At 40.5% G+C, this 27,811-nt stretch overlaps 1 protein-coding gene and 2 long non-coding RNA genes across 3 annotated transcripts; 2 read left to right on the top strand and 1 right to left on the bottom strand.

The window, feature by feature from the left end:
• Positions 1 to 12,272: 12,272 nt before the first annotated feature.
• On the top strand, positions 12,273 to 17,760 carry LOC309706462. The gene is made up of 6 exons (XR_014276743.1): positions 12,273 to 12,508; positions 14,195 to 14,265; positions 14,366 to 16,331; positions 16,630 to 16,788; positions 16,867 to 16,923; positions 17,353 to 17,760. It is a non-coding gene; the product is annotated as an uncharacterized lncRNA (long non-coding RNA).
• Positions 17,761 to 19,465: 1,705 nt separating this feature from the next.
• On the top strand, positions 19,466 to 24,294 carry LOC309706279 (uncharacterized protein; the record flags this gene model as incomplete). Its single annotated transcript, XM_082532647.1, has 10 exons — positions 19,466 to 19,777; positions 20,103 to 20,239; positions 20,503 to 20,809; positions 21,456 to 21,538; positions 21,707 to 21,759; positions 22,047 to 22,089; positions 23,170 to 23,240; positions 23,442 to 23,531; positions 23,651 to 23,961; positions 24,077 to 24,294. Exons 1-10 carry the CDS (start codon positions 19,702 to 19,704, stop codon positions 24,292 to 24,294), a joined length of 1,389 nt encoding a protein of 462 aa, XP_082388773.1. The 5' UTR covers positions 19,466 to 19,701.
• A 1,844-nt stretch (positions 24,295 to 26,138) lies between these two features.
• On the bottom strand, positions 26,139 to 27,477 carry LOC309706572. Its single transcript, XR_014276762.1, has 3 exons — positions 27,366 to 27,477; positions 26,673 to 26,891; positions 26,139 to 26,467 (listed from the first exon to the last, which is right to left on the bottom strand). It is a non-coding gene; the product is annotated as an uncharacterized lncRNA (long non-coding RNA).
• Positions 27,478 to 27,811: the final 334 nt, after the last annotated feature.

The raw sequence follows: 27,811 nt of genomic DNA, 5'->3' as shown, positions 1-27,811 counted from the left end.
TTCCAAACAATGATCTGGACCTGAAACATCCAGAGCCTGAAAGGGTAAATATAATCCAGTGTACCACTTAATGAACTAATAATTTAATCTATCATCATTCTTTATGGATGCTGTGTGTGTGTTTGTGTTTGGCAGTCACCTGGGTGTGATGTGATTTACATGGACTGTGGCTTGTAGGTCCTTTTCATTGTTTCAAAGTGCAAGTCTGGATAACATCTGAGTGTGTGTGTGTGTGTTAACCACCCAAATGTGACTTAGGAGGACCACACTGTTATTGGGAGACTCCGTCAAAGTTTGCTTCATGGTGACATCACTCTGGTTTTAGGAGGGGTCTTCTCGTATTTCTTGACAGTTTGACCTACAGCATGCAGAACTGACTACATGTGCTTTGTTTCTATGTGGTTTGAAACTCAGGCTTGAACATTAAGATAGATAGTACTATACAACTTAACTTGTTTTAGGCACTTTTTACTGCTGGTAGTGCATGGGCTCTCTCGCTGTGTACTCTGGCTTCTTCCCACAGTCCAAAGATGTAGCTTATGGGGTTAGGTTAACTGGTGATTCAAAACTGCCCTTTGGTGTGAATGCAAATGCTTGTCCTTCCATGTTAGACTGGTGATCTGTCCAGGTTGTACTGCCCTATGGTAGCTGGTATAGGCCCCAAAACTGCTACCCCACAATCCTGATAAGGATAAGTGGAAGAGGATGGATGATTGCAAAGGAATCAGTTGTTAATTATTGTAGCCAGTATTTTTTTCAGAAGAAAACATTTCTTGAGTGGAAAGCCCCCCCCCCCCACACACACACATGCAAATTAAAGACAGAAGCACAGGACTGCCCAGTACAGTTGCAAGAAGAGCACTTGGTCTAATCTTTGTGCCATCTTTTCTTTGTTGCAGGATCTTGATGAAGAAATGCCTCAGCAAGGCTCAGAAGCCATGCATTCTTCTTCAGTGCAAGATTTTGAAGAGGTAACATTGACCTAGGACAGATTTTAATGAATGTTTCTCATGCACGATGTGTACCTTACGCTATTTGCCGATAGTGAAATGGTCTATTCATCCTCTTGAGTGATGCATTTTTAGTAACTGTCAGATTACTGTTCTTTTGTCTTCATTCTCTATCTGTTACACACGAAGACTGAGACCAGCCAGATTCAGAAGACTGTGAGCTGCCTAAAGCCGCAACCAAACAGCTTTCCAAACAATGATCTGGACCTGAAACATCCAGAGCCTGAAAGGGTAAATATAATCCAGTGTACCACTTAATGAACTAATAATTTAATCTATCATCATTCTTTATGGATGCTGTGTGTGTGTTTGTGTTTGGCAGTCACCTGGGTGTGATGTGATTTACATGGACTGTGGCTTGTAGGTCCTTTTCATTGTTTCAAAGTGCAAGTCTGGATAACATCTGAGTGTGTGTGTGTGTGTTAACCACCCAAATGTGACTTAGGAGGACCACACTGTTATTGGGAGACTCCGTCAAAGTTTGCTTCATGGTGACATCACTCTGGTTTTAGGAGGGGTCTTCTCGTATTTCTTGACAGTTTGACCTACAGCATGCAGAACTGACTACATGTGCTTTGTTTCTATGTGGTTTGAAACTCAGGCTTGAACATTAAGATAGATAGTACTATACAACTTCTTAACTTGTTTTAGGCACTTTTTACTGCTGTAATGCATGGGCTCTCTCTGGCTGTGTACTCTGGCTTCTTCCCACAGTCCAAAGATGTAGCTTATGGGGTTAGGTTAACTGGTGATTCAAAACTGCCCTTTGGTGTGAATGCAAATGCTTGTCCTTCCATGTTAGACTGGCGATCTGTCCAGGTTGTACTGCCCTATGGTAGCTGGTATAGGCCCCAAAACTGCTACCCCACAATCCTGATAAGGATAAGTGGAAGAGGATGGATGATTGCAAAGGAATCAGTTGTTAATTATTGTAGCCAGTATTTTTTTCAGAAGAAAACATTTCTTGAGTGGAAAGCCCCCCCCCCCCCCCCCCCACACACACACACACACACACATGCAAATTAAAGACAGAAGCACAGGACTGCCCAGTACAGTTGCAAGAAGAGCACTTGGTCTAATCTTTGTGCCATCTTTTCTTTGTTGCAGGATCTTGATGAAGAAATGCCTCAGCAAGGCTCAGAAGCCATGCATTCTTCTTCAGTGCAAGATTTTGAAGAGGTAACATTGACCTAGGACAGATTTTAATGAATGTTTCTCATGCACGATGTGTACCTTACGCTATTTGCCGATAGTGAAATGGTCTATTCATCCTCTTGAGTGATGCATTTTTAGTAACTGTCAGATTACTGTTCTTTTGTCTTCATTCTCTATCTGTTACACACGAAGACTGAGACCAGCCAGATTCAGAAGACTGTGAGCTGCCTAAAGCCACAACCAAACAGCTTTCCAAACAATGATCTGGACCTGAAACATCCAGAGCCTGAAAGGGTAAATATAATCCAGTGTACCACTTAATGAACTAATAATTTAATCTATCATCATTCTTTATGGATGCTGTGTGTGTGTGTGTTTGGCAGTCACCTGGGTGTGATGTGATTTACATGGACCGTGGCTTGTAGGTCCTTTTCATTGTTTCAAAGTGCAAGTCTGGATAACATCTGAGTGTGTGTGTGTGTGTGTGTGTGTTAACCACCCAAATGTGACTTAGGAGGACCACACTGTTATTGGGGGACTCCGTCAAAGTTTGCTTCATGGTGACATCACTCTGGTTTTAGGAGGGGTCTTCTCGTATGTCTTGACAGTTTGACCTACAGCATGCAGAGCTGACTGCATGTGCTTTGTTTCTATGTTGAAATTTTTTGAAACTCAGGCTTGAACATTAAGATAGATAGTACTATACAACTTCTTAACTTGTTTTAGGCACTTTTTACTGCTGTAATGCATGGGCTCTCTCTGGCTGTGTACTCTGGCTTCTTCCCACAGTCCAAAGATGTAGCTTATGGGGTTAGGTTAACTGGTGATTCAAAACTGCCCTTTGGTGTGAATGCAAATGCTTGTCCTTCCATGTTAGACTGGCGATCTGTCCAGGTTGTACTGCCCTATGGTAGCTGGTATAGGCCCCAAAACTGCTACCCCACAATCCTGATAAGGATAAGTGGAAGAGGATGGATGATTGCAAAGGAATCAGTTGTTAATTATTGTAGCCAGTATTTTTTTCAGAAGAAAACATTTCTTGAGTGGAAAGCCCCCCCCCCCCCCCCCCCCCCCCACACACACACACACACACACACATGCAAATTAAAGACAGAAGCACAGGACTGCCCAGTACAGTTGCAAGAAGAGCACTTGGTCTAATCTTTGTGCCATCTTTTCTTTGTTGCAGGATCTTGATGAAGAAATGCCTCAGCAAGGCTCAGAAGCCATGCATTCTTCTTCAGTGCAAGATTTTGAAGAGGTAACATTGACCTAGGACAGATTTTAATGAATGTTTCTCATGCACGATGTGTACCTTACGCTATTTGCCGATAGTGAAATGGTCTATTCATCCTCTTGAGTGATGCATTTTTAGTAACTGTCAGATTACTGTTCTTTTGTCTTCATTCTCTATCTGTTACACAAGAAGACTGAGACCAGCCAGATTCAGAAGACTGTGAGCTGCCTAAAGCCACAACCAAACAGCTTTCCAAACAATGATCTGGACCTGAAACATCCAGAGCCTGAAAGGGTAAATATAATCCAGTGTACCACTTAATGAACTAATAATTTAATCTATCATCATTCTTTATGGATGCTGTGTGTGTGTGTGTTTGGCAGTCACCTGGGTGTGATGTGATTTACATGGACCGTGGCTTGTAGGTCCTTTTCATTGTTTCAAAGTGCAAGTCTGGATAACATCTGAGTGTGTGTGTGTGTGTGTGTTAACCACCCAAATGTGACTTAGGAGGACCACACTGTTATTGGGGGACTCCGTCAAAGTTTGCTTCATGGTGACATCACTCTGGTTTTAGGAGGGGTCTTCTCGTATGTCTTGACAGTTTGACCTACAGCATGCAGAGCTGACTGCATGTGCTTTGTTTCTATGTTGAAATTTTTTGAAACTCAGGCTTGAACATTAAGATAGATAGTACTATACAACTTCTTAACTTGTTTTAGGCACTTTTTACTGCTGTAATGCATGGGCTCTCTCTGGCTGTGTACTCTGGCTTCTTCCCACAGTCCAAAGATGTAGCTTATGGGGTTAGGTTAACTGGTGATTCAAAACTGCCCTTTGGTGTGAATGCAAATGCTTGTCCTTCCATGTTAGACTGGCGATCTGTCCAGGTTGTACTGCCCTATGGTAGCTGGTATAGGCCCCAAAACTGCTACCCCACAATCCTGATAAGGATAAGTGGAAGAGGATGGATGATTGCAAAGGAATCAGTTGTTAATTATTGTAGCCAGTATTTTTTTCAGAAGAAAACATTTCTTGAGTGGAAAGCCCCCCCCCCCCCACACACACACATGCAAATTAAAGACAGAAGCACAGGACTGCCCAGTACAGTTGCAAGAAGAGCACTTGGTCTAATCTTTGTGCCATCTTTTCTTTGTTGCAGGATCTTGATGAAGAAATGCCTCAGCAAGGCTCAGAAGCCATGCATTCTTCTTCAGTGCAAGATTTTGAAGAGGTAACATTGACCTAGGACAGATTTTAATGAATGTTTCTCATGCACGATGTGTACCTTACGCTATTTGCCGATAGTGAAATGGTCTATTCATCCTCTTGAGTGATGCATTTTTAGTAACTGTCAGATTACTGTTCTTTTGTCTTCATTCTCTATCTGTTACACACGAAGACTGAGACCAGCCAGATTCAGAAGACTGTGAGCTGCCTAAAGCCGCAACCAAACAGCTTTCCAAACAATGATCTGGACCTGAAACATCCAGAGCCTGAAAGGGTAAATATAATCCAGTGTACCACTTAATGAACTAATAATTTAATCTATCATCATTCTTTATGGATGCTGTGTGTGTGTTTGTGTTTGGCAGTCACCTGGGTGTGATGTGATTTACATGGACTGTGGCTTGTAGGTCCTTTTCATTGTTTCAAAGTGCAAGTCTGGATAACATCTGAGTGTGTGTGTGTGTGTTAACCACCCAAATGTGACTTAGGAGGACCACACTGTTATTGGGAGACTCCGTCAAAGTTTGCTTCATGGTGACATCACTCTGGTTTTAGGAGGGGTCTTCTCGTATTTCTTGACAGTTTGACCTACAGCATGCAGAACTGACTACATGTGCTTTGTTTCTATGTGGTTTGAAACTCAGGCTTGAACATTAAGATAGATAGTACTATACAACTTAACTTGTTTTAGGCACTTTTTACTGCTGGTAGTGCATGGGCTCTCTCGCTGTGTACTCTGGCTTCTTCCCACAGTCCAAAGATGTAGCTTATGGGGTTAGGTTAACTGGTGATTCAAAACTGCCCTTTGGTGTGAATGCAAATGCTTGTCCTTCCATGTTAGACTGGTGATCTGTCCAGGTTGTACTGCCCTATGGTAGCTGGTATAGGCCCCAAAACTGCTACCCCACAATCCTGATAAGGATAAGTGGAAGAGGATGGATGATTGCAAAGGAATCAGTTGTTAACTATTGTAGCCAGTATTTTTTTCAGAAGAAAACATTTCTTGAGTGGAAAGCCCCCCCCCCCCCCACACACACACACACACACACACACATGCAAATTAAAGACAGAAGCACAGGACTGCCCAGTACAGTTGCAAGAAGAGCACTTGGTCTAATCTTTGTGCCATCTTTTCTTTGTTGCAGGATCTTGATGAAGAAATGCCTCAGCAAGGCTCAGAAGCCATGCATTCTTCTTCAGTGCAAGATTTTGAAGAGGTAACATTGACCTAGGACAGATTTTAATGAATGTTTCTCATGCACGATGTGTACCTTACGCTATTTGCCAATAGTGAAATGGTCTATTCATCCTCTTGAGTGATGCATTTTTAGTAACTGTCAGATTACTGTTCTTTTGTCTTCATTCTCTATCTGTTACACACGAAGACTGAGACCAGCCAGATTCAGAAGACTGTGAGCTGCCTAAAGCCACAACCAAACAGCTTTCCAAACAATGATCTGGACCTGAAACATCCAGAGCCTGAAAGGGTAAATATAATCCAGTGTACCACTTAATGAACTAATAATTTAATCTATCATCATTCTTTATGGATGCTGTGTGTGTGTGTGTTTGGCAGTCACCTGGGTGTGATGTGATTTACATGGACCGTGGCTTGTAGGTCCTTTTCATTGTTTCAAAGTGCAAGTCTGGATAACATCTGAGTGTGTGTGTGTGTGTGTGTTAACCACCCAAATGTGACTTAGGAGGACCACACTGTTATTGGGGGACTCCGTCAAAGTTTGCTTCATGGTGACATCACTCTGGTTTTAGGAGGGGTCTTCTCGTATGTCTTGACAGTTTGACCTACAGCATGCAGAGCTGACTGCATGTGCTTTGTTTCTATGTTGAAATTTTTTGAAACTCAGGCTTGAACATTAAGATAGATAGTACTATACAACTTCTTAACTTGTTTTAGGCACTTTTTACTGCTGTAATGCATGGGCTCTCTCTGGCTGTGTACTCTGGCTTCTTCCCACAGTCCAAAGATGTAGCTTATGGGGTTAGGTTAACTGGTGATTCAAAACTGCCCTTTGGTGTGAATGCAAATGCTTGTCCTTCCATGTTAGACTGGCGATCTGTCCAGGTTGTACTGCCCTATGGTAGCTGGTATAGGCCCCAAAACTGCTACCCCACAATCCTGATAAGGATAAGTGGAAGAGGATGGATGATTGCAAAGGAATCAGTTGTTAATTATTGTAGCCAGTATTTTTTTCAGAAGAAAACATTTCTTGAGTGGAAAGCCCCCCCCCCCCCCACACACACACACACACACACATGCAAATTAAAGACAGAAGCACAGGACTGCCCAGTACAGTTGCAAGAAGAGCACTTGGTCTAATCTTTGTGCCATCTTTTCTTTGTTGCAGGATCTTGATGAAGAAATGCCTCAGCAAGGCTCAGAAGCCATGCATTCTTCTTCAGTGCAAGATTTTGAAGAGGTAACATTGACCTAGGACAGATTTTAATGAATGTTTCTCATGCACGATGTGTACCTTACGCTATTTGCCGATAGTGAAATGGTCTATTCATCCTCTTGAGTGATGCATTTTTAGTAACTGTCAGATTACTGTTCTTTTGTCTTCATTCTCTATCTGTTACACACGAAGACTGAGACCAGCCAGATTCAGAAGACTGTGAGCTGCCTAAAGCCACAACCAAACAGCTTTCCAAACAATGATCTGGACCTGAAACATCCAGAGCCTGAAAGGGTAAATATAATCCAGTGTACCACTTAATGAACTAATAATTTAATCTATCATCATTCTTTATGGATGCTGTGTGTGTGTGTGTTTGGCAGTCACCTGGGTGTGATGTGATTTACATGGACCGTGGCTTGTAGGTCCTTTTCATTGTTTCAAAGTGCAAGTCTGGATAACATCTGAGTGTGTGTGTGTGTGTGTGTTAACCACCCAAATGTGACTTAGGAGGACCACACTGTTATTGGGGGACTCCGTCAAAGTTTGCTTCATGGTGACATCACTCTGGTTTTAGGAGGGGTCTTCTCGTATGTCTTGACAGTTTGACCTACAGCATGCAGAGCTGACTGCATGTGCTTTGTTTCTATGTTGAAATTTTTTGAAACTCAGGCTTGAACATTAAGATAGATAGTACTATACAACTTCTTAACTTGTTTTAGGCACTTTTTACTGCTGTAATGCATGGGCTCTCTCTGGCTGTGTACTCTGGCTTCTTCCCACAGTCCAAAGATGTAGCTTATGGGGTTAGGTTAACTGGTGATTCAAAACTGCCCTTTGGTGTGAATGCAAATGCTTGTCCTTCCATGTTAGACTGGCGATCTGTCCAGGTTGTACTGCCCTATGGTAGCTGGTATAGGCCCCAAAACTGCTACCCCACAATCCTGATAAGGATAAGTGGAAGAGGATGGATGATTGCAAAGGAATCAGTTGTTAATTATTGTAGCCAGTATTTTTTTCAGAAGAAAACATTTCTTGAGTGGAAAGCCCCCCCCCCCCCACACACACACATGCAAATTAAAGACAGAAGCACAGGACTGCCCAGTACAGTTGCAAGAAGAGCACTTGGTCTAATCTTTGTGCCATCTTTTCTTTGTTGCAGGATCTTGATGAAGAAATGCCTCAGCAAGGCTCAGAAGCCATGCATTCTTCTTCAGTGCAAGATTTTGAAGAGGTAACATTGACCTAGGACAGATTTTAATGAATGTTTCTCATGCACGATGTGTACCTTACGCTATTTGCCGATAGTGAAATGGTCTATTCATCCTCTTGAGTGATGCATTTTTAGTAACTGTCAGATTACTGTTCTTTTGTCTTCATTCTCTATCTGTTACACACGAAGACTGAGACCAGCCAGATTCAGAAGACTGTGAGCTGCCTAAAGCCGCAACCAAACAGCTTTCCAAACAATGATCTGGACCTGAAACATCCAGAGCCTGAAAGGGTAAATATAATCCAGTGTACCACTTAATGAACTAATAATTTAATCTATCATCATTCTTTATGGATGCTGTGTGTGTGTTTGTGTTTGGCAGTCACCTGGGTGTGATGTGATTTACATGGACTGTGGCTTGTAGGTCCTTTTCATTGTTTCAAAGTGCAAGTCTGGATAACATCTGAGTGTGTGTGTGTGTGTTAACCACCCAAATGTGACTTAGGAGGACCACACTGTTATTGGGAGACTCCGTCAAAGTTTGCTTCATGGTGACATCACTCTGGTTTTAGGAGGGGTCTTCTCGTATTTCTTGACAGTTTGACCTACAGCATGCAGAACTGACTACATGTGCTTTGTTTCTATGTGGTTTGAAACTCAGGCTTGAACATTAAGATAGATAGTACTATACAACTTAACTTGTTTTAGGCACTTTTTACTGCTGGTAGTGCATGGGCTCTCTCGCTGTGTACTCTGGCTTCTTCCCACAGTCCAAAGATGTAGCTTATGGGGTTAGGTTAACTGGTGATTCAAAACTGCCCTTTGGTGTGAATGCAAATGCTTGTCCTTCCATGTTAGACTGGTGATCTGTCCAGGTTGTACTGCCCTATGGTAGCTGGTATAGGCCCCAAAACTGCTACCCCACAATCCTGATAAGGATAAGTGGAAGAGGATGGATGATTGCAAAGGAATCAGTTGTTAACTATTGTAGCCAGTATTTTTTTCAGAAGAAAACATTTCTTGAGTGGAAAGCCCCCCCCCCCCCCACACACACACACACACACACATGCAAATTAAAGACAGAAGCACAGGACTGCCCAGTACAGTTGCAAGAAGAGCACTTGGTCTAATCTTTGTGCCATCTTTTCTTTGTTGCAGGATCTTGATGAAGAAATGCCTCAGCAAGGCTCAGAAGCCATGCATTCTTCTTCAGTGCAAGATTTTGAAGAGGTAACATTGACCTAGGACAGATTTTAATGAATGTTTCTCATGCACGATGTGTACCTTACGCTATTTGCCAATAGTGAAATGGTCTATTCATCCTCTTGAGTGATGCATTTTTAGTAACTGTCAGATTACTGTTCTTTTGTCTTCATTCTCTATCTGTTACACACGAAGACTGAGACCAGCCAGATTCAGAAGACTGTGAGCTGCCTAAAGCCACAACCAAACAGCTTTCCAAACAATGATCTGGACCTGAAACATCCAGAGCCTGAAAGGGTAAATATAATCCAGTGTACCACTTAATGAACTAATAATTTAATCTATCATCATTCTTTATGGATGCTGTGTGTGTGTGTGTTTGGCAGTCACCTGGGTGTGATGTGATTTACATGGACCGTGGCTTGTAGGTCCTTTTCATTGTTTCAAAGTGCAAGTCTGGATAACATCTGAGTGTGTGTGTGTGTGTGTGTTAACCACCCAAATGTGACTTAGGAGGACCACACTGTTATTGGGGGACTCCGTCAAAGTTTGCTTCATGGTGACATCACTCTGGTTTTAGGAGGGGTCTTCTCGTATTTCTTGACAGTTTGACCTACAGCATGCAGAGCTGACTGCATGTGCTTTGTTTCTATGTTGAAATTTTTTGAAACTCAGGCTTGAACATTAAGATAGATAGTACTATACAACTTCTTAACTTGTTTTAGGCACTTTTTACTGCTGTAATGCATGGGCTCTCTCTGGCTGTGTACTCTGGCTTCTTCCCACAGTCCAAAGATGTAGCTTATGGGGTTAGGTTAACTGGTGATTCAAAACTGCCCTTTGGTGTGAATGCAAATGCTTGTCCTTCCATGTTAGACTGGCGATCTGTCCAGGTTGTACTGCCCTATGGTAGCTGGTATAGGCCCCAAAACTGCTACCCCACAATCCTGATAAGGATAAGTGGAAGAGGATGGATGATTGCAAAGGAATCAGTTGTTAATTATTGTAGCCAGTATTTTTTTCAGAAGAAAACATTTCTTGAGTGGAAAGCCCCCCCACACACACACACACACACACACACATGCAAATTAAAGACAGAAGCACAGGACTGCCCAGTACAGTTGCAAGAAGAGCACTTGGTCTAATCTTTGTGCCATCTTTTCTTTGTTGCAGGATCTTGATGAAGAAATGCCTCAGCAAGGCTCAGAAGCCATGCATTCTTCTTCAGTGCAAGATTTTGAAGAGGTAACATTGACCTAGGACAGATTTTAATGAATGTTTCTCATGCACGATGTGTACCTTACGCTATTTGCCGATAGTGAAATGGTCTATTCATCCTCTTGAGTGATGCATTTTTAGTAACTGTCAGATTACTGTTCTTTTGTCTTCATTCTCTATCTGTTACACACGAAGACTGAGACCAGCCAGATTCAGAAGACTGTGAGCTGCCTAAAGCCACAACCAAACAGCTTTCCAAACAATGATCTGGACCTGAAACATCCAGAGCCTGAAAGGGTAAATATAATCCAGTGTACCACTTAATGAACTAATAATTTAATCTATCATCATTCTTTATGGATGCTGTGTGTGTGTGTGTTTGGCAGTCACCTGGGTGTGATGTGATTTACATGGACCGTGGCTTGTAGGTCCTTTTCATTGTTTCAAAGTGCAAGTCTGGATAACATCTGAGTGTGTGTGTGTGTGTGTGTGTTAACCACCCAAATGTGACTTAGGAGGACCACACTGTTATTGGGGGACTCCGTCAAAGTTTGCTTCATGGTGACATCACTCTGGTTTTAGGAGGGGTCTTCTCGTATGTCTTGACAGTTTGACCTACAGCATGCAGAGCTGACTGCATGTGCTTTGTTTCTATGTTGAAAGTTTTTGAAACTCAGGCTTGAACATTAAGATAGATAGTACTATACAACTTCTTAACTTGTTTTAGGCACTTTTTACTGCTGTAATGCATGGGCTCTCTCTGGCTGTGTACTCTGGCTTCTTCCCACAGTCCAAAGATGTAGCTTATGGGGTTAGGTTAACTGGTGATTCAAAACTGCCCTTTGGTGTGAATGCAAATGCTTGTCCTTCCATGTTAGACTGGCGATCTGTCCAGGTTGTACTGCCCTATGGTAGCTGGTATAGGCCCCAAAACTGCTACCCCACAATCCTGATAAGGATAAGTGGAAGAGGATGGATGATTGCAAAGGAATCAGTTGTTAATTATTGTAGCCAGTATTTTTTTCAGAAGAAAACATTTCTTGAGTGGAAAGCCCCCCCCCCCCCACACACACACATGCAAATTAAAGACAGAAGCACAGGACTGCCCAGTACAGTTGCAAGAAGAGCACTTGGTCTAATCTTTGTGCCATCTTTTCTTTGTTGCAGGATCTTGATGAAGAAATGCCTCAGCAAGGCTCAGAAGCCATGCATTCTTCTTCAGTGCAAGATTTTGAAGAGGTAACATTGACCTAGGACAGATTTTAATGAATGTTTCTCATGCACGATGTGTACCTTACGCTATTTGCCGATAGTGAAATGGTCTATTCATCCTCTTGAGTGATGCATTTTTAGTAACTGTCAGATTACTGTTCTTTTGTCTTCATTCTCTATCTGTTACACACGAAGACTGAGACCAGCCAGATTCAGAAGACTGTGAGCTGCCTAAAGCCGCAACCAAACAGCTTTCCAAACAATGATCTGGACCTGAAACATCCAGAGCCTGAAAGGGTAAATATAATCCAGTGTACCACTTAATGAACTAATAATTTAATCTATCATCATTCTTTATGGATGCTGTGTGTGTGTGTGTGTGTTTGGCAGTCACCTGGGTGTGATGTGATTTACATGGACGAAGTTTATTAGTTGATATCTGCAACTGAATTGAAAACACACCTTTCCAACTGTCCAAAACAAATAAATGTTGCAATATTTTGCTAACAGTGTCACAATCATCGTCTGGTGTGCACAACAATATCATCTTTGGACAAGTGCATTCAGTGTGTGGGACCGGTTTCCTCCCTCAAGTGGCTTGGCTTTAAGTGCAAAGGTGAGACATTTAGTGAATAGGTACAGTGTATAGTAAAAAGCATTAATAGAGTTCAACAAGTTAAGACGTGCTGAAATGAACACTGCTCCCTTTTTAATTAATGGGTGGTCACGTCTAATTAAAGAAATGCAGTATTACCTCATTGGTGCAGGACCTTGTAAAAATGGTATACTTGGGATTGTCCTCAATTCCCCATTCCATAACATAAACTGCTCAAAATAATAAAGGGAACACTTAAACAATGCGATGTTACTCCAAGTCAGTCACACTTCTGTGAAATCAAACTGTTCACTTAGGAAGTAACACTGACAACCAGTTTCACATGCTGTTTTGCAAATAGAGTAGACAACAAGTGGAAATTATAGTCAATTCACCATAATAAAGGACTGGTTCTGCAGGTGGTGACCACAGACCACTTCTCAGCACCTATGCTTTCTGGCTGATGTTATGGTCACTTTTGAATGCTGGCGGTGATTTCATTTTAGTGGTAGCATGAGACAGTCTACAACCCACACAAGGGGCTCAGGTAGTGCAGCTCATCTAGCGTAGCACATCAATGTGAGCTGTGGCAAGAAGGTTTGCTGTGTCTGTTAGTGTAGTGTCCAGAGCATGGAGGTGCTACCTGGATGTGGAGTAGGCCATAGGAGGGCAACAACCCAGCAGCAGGACCGCTACCTCCACCTTTGTGCAAGGAGGAACAAGAGGAGCCCTGCAAAATGACCTCAAACAGGCCACAAATGTGCATCTGTCTGCTCAAATGGTCAGAAACTGACTTCATGAGGGTGGCTTGAGGGTCCAGCATCCACAGGTGGGGATTGAGCTTGCAGTCCAACACCATGCAGGATGTTTGGCATTTGCCAGAAAACACAAAGTTTGGCAACTTCAGCACGGGCACCCTATGCTCCTCACAGCTGAAAGGAGGTTCAAACTGAGCACGTGACAGTCTGGAGATGCCGTGGGGAATGTTCTGCTGCCTGCAACATCCTCCAGCATGATCATATTGGCAGTGGGTCAGTAATGGTGAGGGGTGGCATTTCTGTGCCTGCCAGAGAGCCTGACTGTCATTGGGTAACAAGATGAGGTCCTCGGACCCTTTGTGAGACCACATGCTGGTGCATTTGGCCCTGGGGTCCACCTAATGCGAGACGACACTGGGCCTCATGTGGCTGGAGTATGTCAGCAGTTCCTCCATGACAAAGGCATTGATGCTATGGACTGGCCCGCCTGTTCCCCAGACCTGAATCCAATTGAGCACATCTGGGACATCATGTCTCACTCCATCCACCACAAACTGTCCAGGGGTTGGCAGATGCTTTAGTCCAGGTCTTGGAGGAGATCCTTCAGGAGACCATCCGCCACCTCATCCCGAGCATGCCCAGGCATTGTAGGGAAGTCGTACAGGCATCTGGAGGCCACACACATTCAACTACACACTTTCATGCCACTCAACTACCTAAAGAACAAAGTATTTAATAAGAATAATTCCTTCATTCACATCTGGGATGTCCTTTTTTGGGGGGGGGAGGGGGATTAGCAGTGTATGTGTAGTCATTAAAATATCCTTAATGTGAACAGTTTTGTTTTTTTTTTTTTCAGCATTTGACATTACTGCAATGCTTTGACAAAAAACTACTTCACTTAAATAGAACTGCAAAGCTAAATTAAGTCTATCAAAATGTGTTTCAGTTTGTTTAGGGGTCTGGCACAAATCTTGCCTTGCAAAATTGGCAAATCAGAATTGCCACCAGTCAACACAGGTGTGTATCCCATTCATATTTGGCTTGACTTTTTTTCAGTTTATTTTTTACCTGTCTAAAGTATTGATCAATTAAAAAAACTTTTGTTCTTACATTCCAGAAAGAAGAAATTTCTGAATATTCAGGGGAGGATGGATTGCCACATTCAGTTCTGGATCAAATATCAAGCGATGATGATGGCAACCACAGCATATCAGAAGAAGAATATGTGCCAGATTCAGAGTCATATGATGAAGATTCAGATGAAGACATCTCATTATTGCCAAGCACATCAAAAGGTCTGCTATGCCAAGATGACATCTCCAAAGCGCATGAACAATCAGATTCAACGAATTTAATCCACAACTTGACAAAGGACAAGCCACAAGATAAAAGTGAGCTTTGCGAAACTGAATCAGAAAAAATGACTTTAAGTAAAAGAAATTACTGCTATTTTTGTGGCAAACCACAAGCTAAAATTTCCCGCCACCTGAAAACGCACAAAACGGCTCCTGATGTTGTGCATGCATTTTCCCTGCCTAGAGACTCAAACGAGCGTAAAAGTCTGTTAGAGAAATTGAGAAATAAGGGAAATTTTAAGCATAATGCTGCAGTTTTGCATGGTGGAGTGGGACCACTGAAAGTGAAGAGAAGACCCAAGATTAAAGCAGTAGAGGGAAAGTTTGCTCATTGCTTTTATTGTCAAGGGATGTATGTTCGCAAGGATCTTTGGAGACATGTCCGCAGATGTCCTAACAAACCAAAAGATGACACGGATAAAGAACCTGGAAGAACCAAAGTACTCGGCCTGGCTTTAACTCTGGAGTCTCAGTGTTATCCGCAGGTGTCAAGTGGAGTCTGGAAGGTTCTTGCTGTTATGAAACAAGATGAGATTGCCTCAGCTGTGCGAAATGACTTTACTGTTATTCAGTTTGCCCAGTCCCTCTACAATAAACATGGACAAGACCCTACAAAGTATGATTATATACGACAGAAGCTTCGTGAAGCGGGACGTTTGTTGTTGTGTCTGCGCACAGAATTCTCAGTGCATAACATGGAAGAAGCTATTAAGCCTGCTAATTTCTAGAGAGTTGTGCAAGCAGTAAAGAAAGTTTCAGGTTTTGATGAAGAGACACTGTCATACAAAACTCCAAGCCTTGCGCTGAAACTGGGACATACACTGCATAAAATGTCTGACATTATCCATTGTCGTGCCCTCATGACAGAGGATGAAGCCCTAATCAAGTCCACTGATGCGTTCAAGAAGTTGTATGTCTCCAAATGGTCTGAGATGGTGTCTCACCGTGCCTTGAACACATTGAGTGAGGCAAAGTTTAACAAGCCATCAACATTGCCCTTTACAGAAGATGTTCGGATTCTCCATCACTACCTTCAAAAATCTGCAGAAAGTGCCTTTTGCAGCTTGGAGAACGAAGCCACAGCTCAGAATTATGCCCAACTTGCACAAGTTACACTCTCTCAAATCATTGTGTTCAACCGAAGACGTTCTGGAGAGGTTTCAAAGATGCGCCTCAAAAGTTTTCTTGAAAGAGACAAAACAGCACTCCACACAGATGTTGCCATGGGGCTCTCAGAAATGGAACAGAGACTCTGTAACTATTTCTGTAGAATAGAAATAATGGGAAAAAGGGACAGAAATGTTCCAGTTCTGCTAACACCAAGCATGCTGGATGCTCTGTCACTACTGGTTAGTAGGAGGCCTGACTGTGGTATTTGTGCCACTAATATCTACCTCTTTGCAAGACCCCGATCAATGAGTCATTACAGAGGAATGGACTCCTTGCGTGTTCATGCACACCAGTGTGGAGCAAAGCAGCCTGAGTATCTAAGATCGACACAGCTCAGAAAACATGTTGCCACACTCTCACAAGTCCTTAATTTGAAAAACAACGAACTTGATCAGGTTGCAGATTTCCTGGGTCATGATATCCGCGTTCACCGCGAATTCTACAGATTACCAGTTCCCACAACACAGCTGGCCAAGATTTCCAAACTGCTTTTAACACTGGAAAAAGGACAACTTTCCCAGATCCAGGGGAAATCACTGGATGAGATCAAAATAGAAGGTTTGTATTGAAAGGAGCAAATATTAGGGCAGTAGTTGAATATTATGCTTTATCAACAGAATTAAAACCTAAAAGCACAGACCATTCTGTTAAATGTCCATGATTTAAGGTTCTTGAAGTCTATTGTTTCATCACTTTGCAACATTTGGCAAACTGCAGAGTGGTGGCCTTAAATAGTAAAACTATGTACTATAATTTCCAGTATTTGTTCTGTATTTTGTCATATCTCGTTGTTAATGTGAGGTTTTTGGGGGGTTTGTGTTTGGTTTTTTGGGGGGGTTTTCCCACAATTTCTCAGATGAAATTGCATTAAGTGATGCTGAAACAAAGGACAGTGAGAGTGAATCAGATGATGATGACACAGCACTCACAATGTTGGCGTGTGGCACCAGTGAGCCTGTACATGCAGTAGCTGATTCCACAAACACAGCGCAGCTCCAAGACACTGTAGATTGTGGTAAGTTACCACTAGCTTGGTTTCTGTGGATAAAATGTTTGTTACAAATATTAAAACTTAATCAAATTGTGTAATCAGCAGATGAAGGACCACTCACAATGCCTGCAGCAAGTGAGACTGCTGCTCCCTCTGAAGGTAAGGGGTGCAGTTGGTTCTCTAAGCTTATTATTGTTTCATCACTTTGCAACATATGGCAAACTGCAGAGTGGTGGCAAAAAGTCACTTGGATGAGTGACAAAATGTTTCTCCCACTGAAAACGCTACGTCCAGATTAACAGAATCAACGTTTTGGGATTTACTTACCTGGATGATTGAGCATGCATCAAGAGACTTTTATTCAACTTTTTATTCAGTCTTTTATTCACAGCGGAACACTAAATGTCTCATTTTAGAAATTTGATAAATTTTCAAAGAGAATTTTAGCTCGTTTTGATATTGATGGTAGCAACACATTTCAGAAGTTAGTACAGGGTAGCATCCATTCTTTTAACCACCAAATGTTTTTTGTTTTTTTTGTTTGGTTTTTTGTTTGTTTTAACTACTACTACTTTATATATCTTCCAGAGAAAAATGCTGCTCAATCCCACAATTCCCGAAGAGCTCCCAAAAACATGTGGTCCAAGGCTGAGGTTGCTGCAGTGATGAGGCATTTTAAAGACCACATAAACGAAGGGAAACTAGCCACCAAAAATGAATGCAGTCATTGCAAATTGGTAGAAGATCCGGTGTTGGCAGGAAGAACAGTTCAAAACATAAGAGATTTTGTAAGAAACAGAGGATTAACTGCAAAAAGGCAGAAAAAAATGAACTAAAATAACTGTTTAGAGAGCTGTGGTTTTACATCTTGGTCAGATTGCCAATTGTTGTTAACACTGATGTTCTGTTTAAAGAAAAAAAAGTTCTTGTTAAATACAGAAGTAGTTTGTATTTCATAATTTTTACATTTAATTTATTTAGGGGTTTTTTTGACGGGTTATATTTAAAATAAAAAATTATAAATGCATATTTTCTCCCCTTAATATTTACCTTTAAACTATTAAAATTCATTTTAAATGTTTTTAATTTTTCTGTTTTCTATATTTTTATATTTCTGTGGGAAGCGTGGGCATTTTTGTCCATAGATTTCTTTTTTTATTTATGGTTAAAATTAATGTTCAGATCCAAGAACACTAATAAAATGATGTTCCAGTAATCCTGTGTCCTGTCAGATGTGTATTCATGGTAATGATGAGCTATTTACATATTACATCATTGTCCCTTTAAAGACCCAATATTGTTTTTTTTGGACCTCATAAAACACATTGTTGTCAAGTGGACAATGTCTCCAGAAAACACAATAGAGTCTGGTTGGTGTGTATCAGTGTATCTAGACTTCTATAGGGAGTGTATGAGGTCTGAAGTGACCCAAATTTTTTTCAGATTTTTTCGAACACTTTAACCTCGCTCCCTTGGCTCTAAGTCCTTTCAAAAGGGTAGTCCACTTAAACCACCACCGGGCGGATTGACGTAGTATAGTCCCGCCATACCACATAGACCCGTATGTGTGTGTGTGTGTGTGTGTGTGTGTGTGTGTGCGTGTGTGTGTGTGACAGAGAGAGAGAGAGAGAGAGAGAGAGAGAAAGGCTTTTAATGGGATGATCTCATTCTAAGATTCAAATTCAATATATTTAGACTGGGTGACTGAATTGGATCTTGTGTGTGTGTCTCTCTGTGCATGTGTGTTTCCTTATGTGTACATATTTCTGATTGTGTGGCTGTTGTATATATTTTTTGCTGATTTTTTTCATTTAACAAGTATATTTGAGGGACCCTCAGCATGTTCAGCATTTTTTCAGCTGTCCATTTTGCTTTTCCGATTTTTCTGTTTAACTTATTACTATTGTGCTAAATCATACTATTTCTGCTTTTAATAGGATTTGTGCTTAATATAGTATTTCTGCTTTTTATAGGATTTGTGCTTAATATACTAGTTCAGCTTTTTATAGGATTTGTACGGTGGCCCTGAAGTGCAAATCACACCAACAAATTGCTAAACACAACAACAAAATCGAGAAACAAAAAAACAAATGGAGAATCACAAAAACAAAATTGAGAAGCACAAAAACAAAATTGAGAAGCACAAAAACAAAACTGAGAATCACAAAAACAAATCAAGAAGCACAAAAACAAAAGAAGAATCACAAAAACAAATCAAGAAGCACAAAAACAAAAGAAGAATCACAAAAACAAATCAAGAAGCACAAAAACAAAAGAAGAATCACAAAAACAAATCAAGAAGCACAAAAACAAAAGAAGAATCACAAAAACAAATTAAGAAGCACAAAAACAAAAGAAGAATCACAAAAACAAATCGAGAAGAACAAAAACAAAAGAAGAATCACAAAAACAAATTGAGAAGCACAATTACATTAAGAAAACCGGAAAGGGTAGGTACCAGTCGGCAACAGGAGACATCACTGATTGGATGTCCGATCTGTTCGTCTTTGGAACCGGAAGTTACTCTGCCTGTGGCGCATTTCGTTTGAAGAAGAACGGCGGAATGTTTTGTCCTAGCTGTGGGAAAAAGCTGGTTGAGGAGTCGCCGAACTTTTGCAGCGGCTGTGGCGAGAGGCTTTATCACGCATCTTGCATCGGAGACACTTCACTCCCATTGAGTAAGTTAATAAGCATAATAAAATGTTTGTTATTTATTGATTTATTAGCCTAGCGTTAGCTGTTTCCAGCCCATAGCAGACCAGAGGGCTGTTCCACTAAGCGAGCTCAGAAAATCGAGGCTCATTTGAAAATGCACGCAGCTGTCAAAATGACTGCTCAAGACCTTTCTAGTAGTGAAGGTTTGAGGGCAGTTCTAGTGTTAACAAACCTCGCAGCTAGGGTGCCACGGACCAGACTTGTCCACAAGCATATTGCATAATGAATGAGCAGAAAGACTGCAGGTTAGCCTCGTTCCTGGAACCGAATTTGGGGCAATCGAGCCTGGATTTTCAGAGTGAGCCTGGCTTTTGGGATTAGCTTGCTTCGTGGAACAGTCCTCTGAGCATTTCCACAACTGAAACGATGATAAATTAGTTCATTTATTATGTTTGGTTAACTTTAGGAACTAACCCTATTATGTGTCTATACATTAAAACTTACTGGTGTAGAATTGTATTGGTCAATAGTATCAGTTGCATTGTCATTCCTTGGTAGAAATTTTCTAGTGAGATTATTCAGTGTTGTCCTTATTTGCGTGTTGTGTGGACAATGGAATGTTACATGAATGAATGTCTTTAATGTGTGACATTGTAGTACATTTTTCCTTTGTTTCCCTTTAGCATCACAGACTACCTCAAACTGCCCGACTCCAACCTTCAGCACCTTCATAGAATACAGAAAAAAGAAAAATGAAGAGAGGCAAAAGTTTTCTGAAGGGAGGAAGGGCTTAAAGAAAAAGGAAAAAAGAAAGGTTCAGGTAGTTTGGCTAGCTCAGTCTGAAAACAAGTTGAGGTTAATTTTCTAATGACATTCTTTTGTTATTCCTTAGGGGAGTTGTGTAAAAAATGTTCAGTGTAGTAAAGCTATCCAGAATAAGAACAATTGTTTACGAGTAATTGTACATTTAGGTTGTCAGGAAGATCCCTCTTTAGCAGTTAATAAATATTCAAGTTTGAATAGATCTGCTTAGAGTCATATTAGTATCTACTTGGCCCATTGTTCATGTGTTTTTCCTTACAGATAAATGTCGGCTTGATGACCATAAAAAAGGGTGGTTTGAAGCCATACCGTGGAAAAACTATTTTCCTAACAACAGACCCTGACGCTACTGCCACAAGTCTGCTCAATCAAGCTGTTAAAAAAATGAAGGACTTTAACAAAGATCTAAAAGATGGACCTTTCCTTCTTCTGTATCCGGATGGCACTGAGGTCATTACTGTCCCTGGAACACAAAGACCATTTACACTTGAGGCTTATAAGGCTGAAGTTGGCAAGCCTTATCAAAGAATCACTGTTTTCATCTGCTTGAAGAGTGACTTTGAAGATGGTAAGCTGCTAATGTTTGTTTTGATTTTGACACACATTCCCTTAGTTTCAACAACTGCTAATTTTGAAATTGTAAAATGATAACATTACGCATAAAGCACGCAAGTCAATAGCATACCTACATTAAAATGGTGAATGGCCTGTATTTGATATAGCAACTTCTAGGGTTCTACAACCCCCCCAAGACACTTCACAACAAAACCAGTCATTCACCCATACACATTCACACACTGCTGGTGATTAGCTACAATGTGGACACAACTGTCCTGGGACTCACTGACTGAAGCAAGGCTGCTGTACACAGATGCCACCTATCCCTCCCACTACCACCACCTGGCATGGAGGGTGAAGTGTCTTGCCCAAGGACACAACGACTGTGACAGACTGAGCAGGGCTCAAACCTTCAACCTTTTGATTACAGGGCGGGCTTTTAACTCCTCTGCCACCATTGCTGCCTAAATTAGCTTGTATATGTTATGTTTCTTCCTGGAAACATGAAATTCAGCCATTTTTGGATCTACTGAGTCATGATTTTTAAATGCTAACTTTATGCCTTTCGTATTAATCTATTATTCATGATCAAATAAAGTTTCATACATTAGTATGAATTTAGTTTGCTTAGCTTGATTTGTTTTCATGTTTTGTAGTTGGAGAAAACTCAGACTTGTCTGACTCTGACCCCGAGATTGTTATTAAAAGGCCCTCTGAGTTTGATCTTGCTGATACACTGGTAAGTACAATTTAAATTTTTTTTATAGAGTTTTCTTGTTGTTTAGCCACCACCATTTGCCTCAGTTCAGTAAAACAGTTAATAGTTATATGTGAAATACATTTTGTGTGTGTGTGCGTGCGTGCGTGCTCGCTCGCGTGCGTGCGTGTGTTTGTTTGTTTGTTTCAGCCATGGGAACTTCAACATGAAAGCAGTCCTTTACAGAAAGCGGCAGAATATGAGTAAGTGATATTTTAAGAACATGTAATCTTTTACTGTTTTTTGCCTAAACTTTTGTATTAATGAGATATACACTTTTGTCAAGGTTAAAGGTTCAAGGTTCTTTATTTGTCACATGCATAGTTATACAAGTATAACACACAGTCATTCATTCTGTATATGGTTTTTGGAACATGGACTACATAATACTTGTATTGCTTGTTTGTTAATCAAGATGCTTAAATATTTTCAAAGTGTCAATTAATATTTTCACAGTACACAACAATAATGCTTTTCTTTGTTCTCTAAGGAAGGGTGCTGGGGATCTTGTGCTTGCTAATGAAGTACAACAGGTAAAAAACTATTTTATTAGTAAAACAGTGCAGCAGACAATCTCCACCGCCTTTACTTTGCAATTAGATGACGATTCACTGTTTGCTTATTACATTCATTGTTATTATACAATGCATTTCACATCATCAATTTTCATACTATCAATAGATTATAACATCCACCCCTTAAAGGTACAGTAAGTGAAATAATCACAAAGCAGTCTAATGTCTCAATCATGTTGGAAGGAAGGTTACATTGAAACTAACTGTGTATGACTCGTCTTTGTCATCTAGAATCTTCTGGCGCTGATCCGTAGCCATGAAACTCATGGAACGGGAGGAGGGAGAGTCACTCGTTTGTTTATAAAGATAGACTGTAGTACGCAAATTTGACCACAGGATTTCTTATTTCATTCTTACTTACTGTACCTTTAGATAATCTATTGGGATAGGAAACCTAAGGTACATCCATCTACTTCCGGACCATGGGTCCCATACTGCTAAAAAAAATAGGACTCTATGAGCCAATAAAAATTATTTTCTGATCCCGTTTGATGTGTATAATGGATTTAAAATATGATGTCCGTGAAGTATATAAACACATTTTGATGCCAAAAAGTGCTTAAGCGACAGGTGGCAAAGGTTATTTTATGTTTTGTTTGAAAAGACGTGGCGAAATGTAAATGTTCGTCTCACAAAATTGACATCATCGAACCAGACACAGAGAAGAGGAAAAGCTTAGTTTTGTTTAGCGAGCTTCGAGAAAAGCTTCTGAGGCGACATCATATTTGCGACATCTGACTTGTAGTCATTTTAAGGACAAATTTTTACAAGCTAACAAATCTCAAATTACATTACAGACATAGTCGAAACACAATTATTTATTATTTAAATTGAAGTACAACATATGTGTGATTCAGAGAGTAAGGCAAAGCAGACCAGAAAATAACTTTTATAGCTCCATTCACTTCCATTCATTTTTCTTTTGTTCAGGGACCCACGAGCAGACCAGAAGGGGAGGAGACTTAGGCTCCCTATATTAAAATAATTATCAATTGGTCAAATATGAATTTTCATTCATCCTCTTTTCTGTATTTCCAGGTCATAGATTTGGAAGAAGAAAACGATACAGGCACTACTGAATGCCTCACTGTCGAGAGCTCCTGTTACAGGTGCGTTGTATCTTGAGTAATTATTCCAGAGGTTTGCACAAAATATATACACACAATTATTATAAATGTATGTAGTTTGACTCTTTTACATTTGATTCTTCAGAAAAATAAATAGTAGAATCGTTCTATAAAAGTGGAACTGCATGTTTATGCATTTGTATTTTTGCATCTACACTTTGTGTACATGTTTTCACTCTGCAGAAACTACACACAGCTGTTTGAACCGATTGTGATTGATGATGAAGATCCTACTCCTAACGAAGCCAAAGCTGAGCCCCCAGAAGAACCTGTGTTAGTAATTTAAACATTTGAATCCAATTAACCGCCATCTTGTTCTGTACAAGACATCATGCAATCATGAGAGAAGTATATACACCTTTAAAAAATAAGTTTCCCTTTTTTTTTTTTAGAGACACCAATTTGGAGGCACATGAAATTATTGCAAATTTGGCACTGGAACTTGACCACAAGAAGGTCAGCAGGTTCAATATATCAAGGTCAGCTGTATGGGATGGAGCTGTTAGAGGATTTCGACGCAGCACATACTCTGACAACTACGACATGTTCATCAAGTTTAATGATGATGCTGGCAGCTTTGAAGACGGTTTGGATACAGGTGGCCCGAGGCGTGAATTCCTCACACTTCTTATGGGCAGTCTGAGAAATCGCCCCATCTTTGATGGACCTCCAGAGAGCCATTATCTTGTATATAATTCAAGAGGTGGATGTTTTCTCCGTAATTATTACAATGGAAATTTTAATAAAAATTGGCTTATTTTTTTCATTAGCATATTTAATAGCAATTAACCATGATAATTATGTGCCCTGTATTACAGCTGCCAGGCAAGATGAGTACTTTTTAGCAGGAAAGATGATCGCTGTATCCATTGTGCATGGGGGACCAGCACCACATTTCCTCTCCAAGAACCTGGTCAACCACATCACAGGGAATCAGAGTTTCAGCGCCACTGTAGAAGATGTGCAAGATGAGGAGATCATAAAAGTTCTACATCAGGTAGAAAATTACCTAGGCTCAGGGAATGGGTTTACTTAGAAGACACTTGGGGCCAGTTTAAAAGATTAAATCAGGATAACAGTTATCCGTGTTGGATCATATCTTGAAAGTAGGTTCAAGGTAGATTCTGTAATCTGAAAGGACAGATTTCCACCTCCCAACAACACAAGTGAAATAACAAATTGATCATTTCTTTAATCCAATGTTTGAATGAATCGTAAAAGTAGTGAAAATTATTTTTGTTTTTCTTACAGTAAACCTTTTTTTTTTTTTTTTTTTTTTTTATAGGTCCTGAAAGCTGAATCAGAGGAGTCTTTGCATAATCTTATTTTGCAAAACAGCACAATCTTCCAAACTGCTGGATGCCTCAGAAATGTCAAGCCTTGTGAGAAACAAGCATTTGTGGAGGAATACCTCAGATGGTACATCCTTGAAAGAAACCAAAGTGTCATACAACGGTAAACTCATTACTCCTTTTAAATTCAGGATGGCCAGTTGCTCATCACAGCAGCCACTGACATTTTCAGACCTTCAGATGTATATGAAAAAACTGATTCGGTAGCATCCGGTGATCTGATGAACAACAACTTAATTCCTGAGCCACTGTTGCACGCTATTAACCTTTTGACACTAGAACTCTAATTTAGTATACATTTATTGTTCACAATGACCCATAATAATCAGTCATGCAACATGATTAATTTTTCAGTTATTTATAAAAAGAGGTGATCCCTTTTTCGACACACTTGTTTATTCCAGTGTGAAAGCACTATTTTTTTTTTTAAATGCTGAAATCCCAATGAGCTCTTCTTTTTTTGCTGTCACAGTTAATTTATGAGCACTATTAATTATTTTTGTGTATGCATTTGAAATCTGTCCAAATTTATAATGAAAGATCTAGTAGGTAAAGTCATTTAAACACAATTTAGAAGACTGCAATAGTCATAGCTATAAACCAATTATTAGTTATTTGTCTATCCTTTGCAGATTTAAAGATGGACTGGAAAGTCTGAATTTTTTAAGTGCACTGCAAAAACATTCCAGTGTGCTGGCCCCACTCCTATGCTTCTCTGCAAAGGCCCTGACTGCTTCAGAACTGGAGAGCATGTTCAGACCAGATCTCAGCCCAGCAGGAAGCAACAAGCGGCATAAGGAGGTCCTAACACTTGGCTTTTGGGCAGATTATCTCCTTGATTGTGAAGGTTTGAATGGCCGTTTTTATTTGTTTATAGTTTTATGAAAGGAGAGGTAAGGAAATTCATTTTCTGTAATGTACTACAGTGTTTACTTTCTTCTTTCAGAGAAGGCAACAGCAGTGTGTCTGGAAGATTTGATGATGTTTGCCACAGGGCTGACGGCAGTTCCACCGGCAGGAATGACACCACCACCATGCATCCAGTTTTTAAGTGATTCGCCTTTTCCAGTTGCAAACACCTGTGCAAATACTCTGAAGCTACCCATCTGTGACTCATATGGCATCTTTAAGGCCAACATGGACTTTGGAATTCAAAATGCTCCAGGATTTGGATGTTCTTAAATCAGCAAGGTCATCAAGTTACAGTTACTGAGTTACCCTGTTAAGTAGTGTGCCAACGGCAGCTGAACCTAACACATTCATGTGATAAGCAACTTCCATATTGTTAAACATTTAGTTGTTTTTTCTTAATATTGTGTATGTTGGAAAAGTGACAGAAATGCTGGACACTATTTGTAAATGGTTTTATTAAAGAAAATTGTAAATGTTTCCTTGTGGTTAAATGTTAATATTTAAATTCATGCCAGTTGCTGTATATTATGAACAATATTATATTCAATTTAGCAAGAGGGAAAGGAAACACTACTAACATTAAAAAAAATGAAGGAAAAACAGAAGGGCTGGAGCACTCAAGTCCAAAGGTTTTATTAGGTGCAAAAAAAGGAAAGAAACTAACGTTTCAACACAGTGTGTGTCTTCGTCAGAGTAACTCTGACAAATGTCATTACAAACTGAAGTTCAGTTGGTATCTAAAACCCAGCTATGTCCTTCAGGGCCAAATACAGTTCTGTGGCCGATTCCCAGTCTTGTGGCTGCTGCAGTGTGTTTTGTTGTACAGCCTGTTGTAAATATTCCTCAATGTTTGGATCACCACACAATCCAACCGGTAGCCCCTCCTCGGGAAACACATCCAGTTCCCTCTCCTCAACAGCAAATCCACAGTCTCTTGAACCATATCTGCAAAATGAAAATAGAACAGTGAAGGATTTTTTGCTGACAATATGGAACTATATAAATCAACGCATGCAGTGACATGTTATAAACTGCTGTATCATACTTATGTGTAAAATTATGAATATATATTAACCAACTTAAGCAATAACAACACCTTGCATTTAGTTTGATGCAAAAGGTTAATTCATTTTGTTAAGAACTCAAATACCTGTGAGGCAAGAGATAGAGTTCGTTTGGAATCCCCCCTGGACATGATGCAAGTCTGCTTGGCCGGATCCTGTGTTTGTTCCAGAGGTCTTTGCATTCATCCAGGTCTTTCTGTAGAACCCCTCTGAAGCAGAATCTCAGCAAGCATTGGTGTTCGTGGCTTCCATTTAAGTTTCCAGAGTCTCTTAGGTCTCCAAACAAGTCCATCCAAAACTGAGACCTGGGTATATAATTAATATTTAAGAATCAATTTAGCTTTGTTCTTGGTCATTTTATAGGGTTTGTTACATTTTGGTCCCATTTAAAACATGCCACAAATGGATGTCAAACAAAGTAATGCATATTAGTTTTCCATAAATATTGTAGCGACCCTGCAGTAATGTTCTTGTTAAAAATGCTGTATTCTTTTCACTCTGTTCTGTGTGTTGATTGTGAGGAGTGGAGAGTTTGGTCTGAATTTTTCATTTTGTATTGGCGTCGTTAAATCTAGGCAAGCATGCTCATTTCGGCACAACAGCTGACAGTGACCATTTTGAGTTCCTGCAATAAAGTGACGGCTGTTAACGTCTATCTCATCCAACTTTTCAACACGTCCAGCAGGACGCTACTCTATTTTCTTAAATGCATGTAAAAAAAAAAACGATCTGATCAGCTTTCACTGTAGCTTACACCTACCAGACACAAATGTACCCACCTTCCTCTTCTGAAATAAGACCACCATGACTCGATGCGCTGATTCCCAGTAGATGATCCGTAACTGTGGCTTGACGATCCAGCATAATAGTCCGTGTGCGCGTGACGGAGGGTACACTGTATTGCTGCCATAGTCCCATTCTCAGTCCCGAAGTCTGTTCGTAATCTCATTGGTATCACACCAAGACTCTTTACACAGTTTATATAATTGTGAGCTATAACAGCCGGGTTGTTGTTTGTTGCTCCACACACAAGCCACATCAGTCTTCTTGAAAAGCCATCTATACATCCTGACAGGGCCAAGCCAAAGGGTTTCAGTTTATCATAGCCATCTACATGCCATATGTAATTGGGCCCCATGGAGTGATACGTGCGTCTTGTGAACCTCCTTCGAGTTCTCAAAGCGATTCCTTGAGGATTTAGTTGTCTCAACAGCCTCATAACTAC

Source organism: Aulonocara stuartgranti, assembly GCF_965226115.1.
Source record: "Aulonocara stuartgranti genome assembly, chromosome: 5".
Classification (NCBI taxonomy): domain Eukaryota; kingdom Metazoa; phylum Chordata; class Actinopteri; order Cichliformes; family Cichlidae; genus Aulonocara; species Aulonocara stuartgranti.
This window is presented reverse-complemented; position numbering and strand designations above follow the sequence as displayed.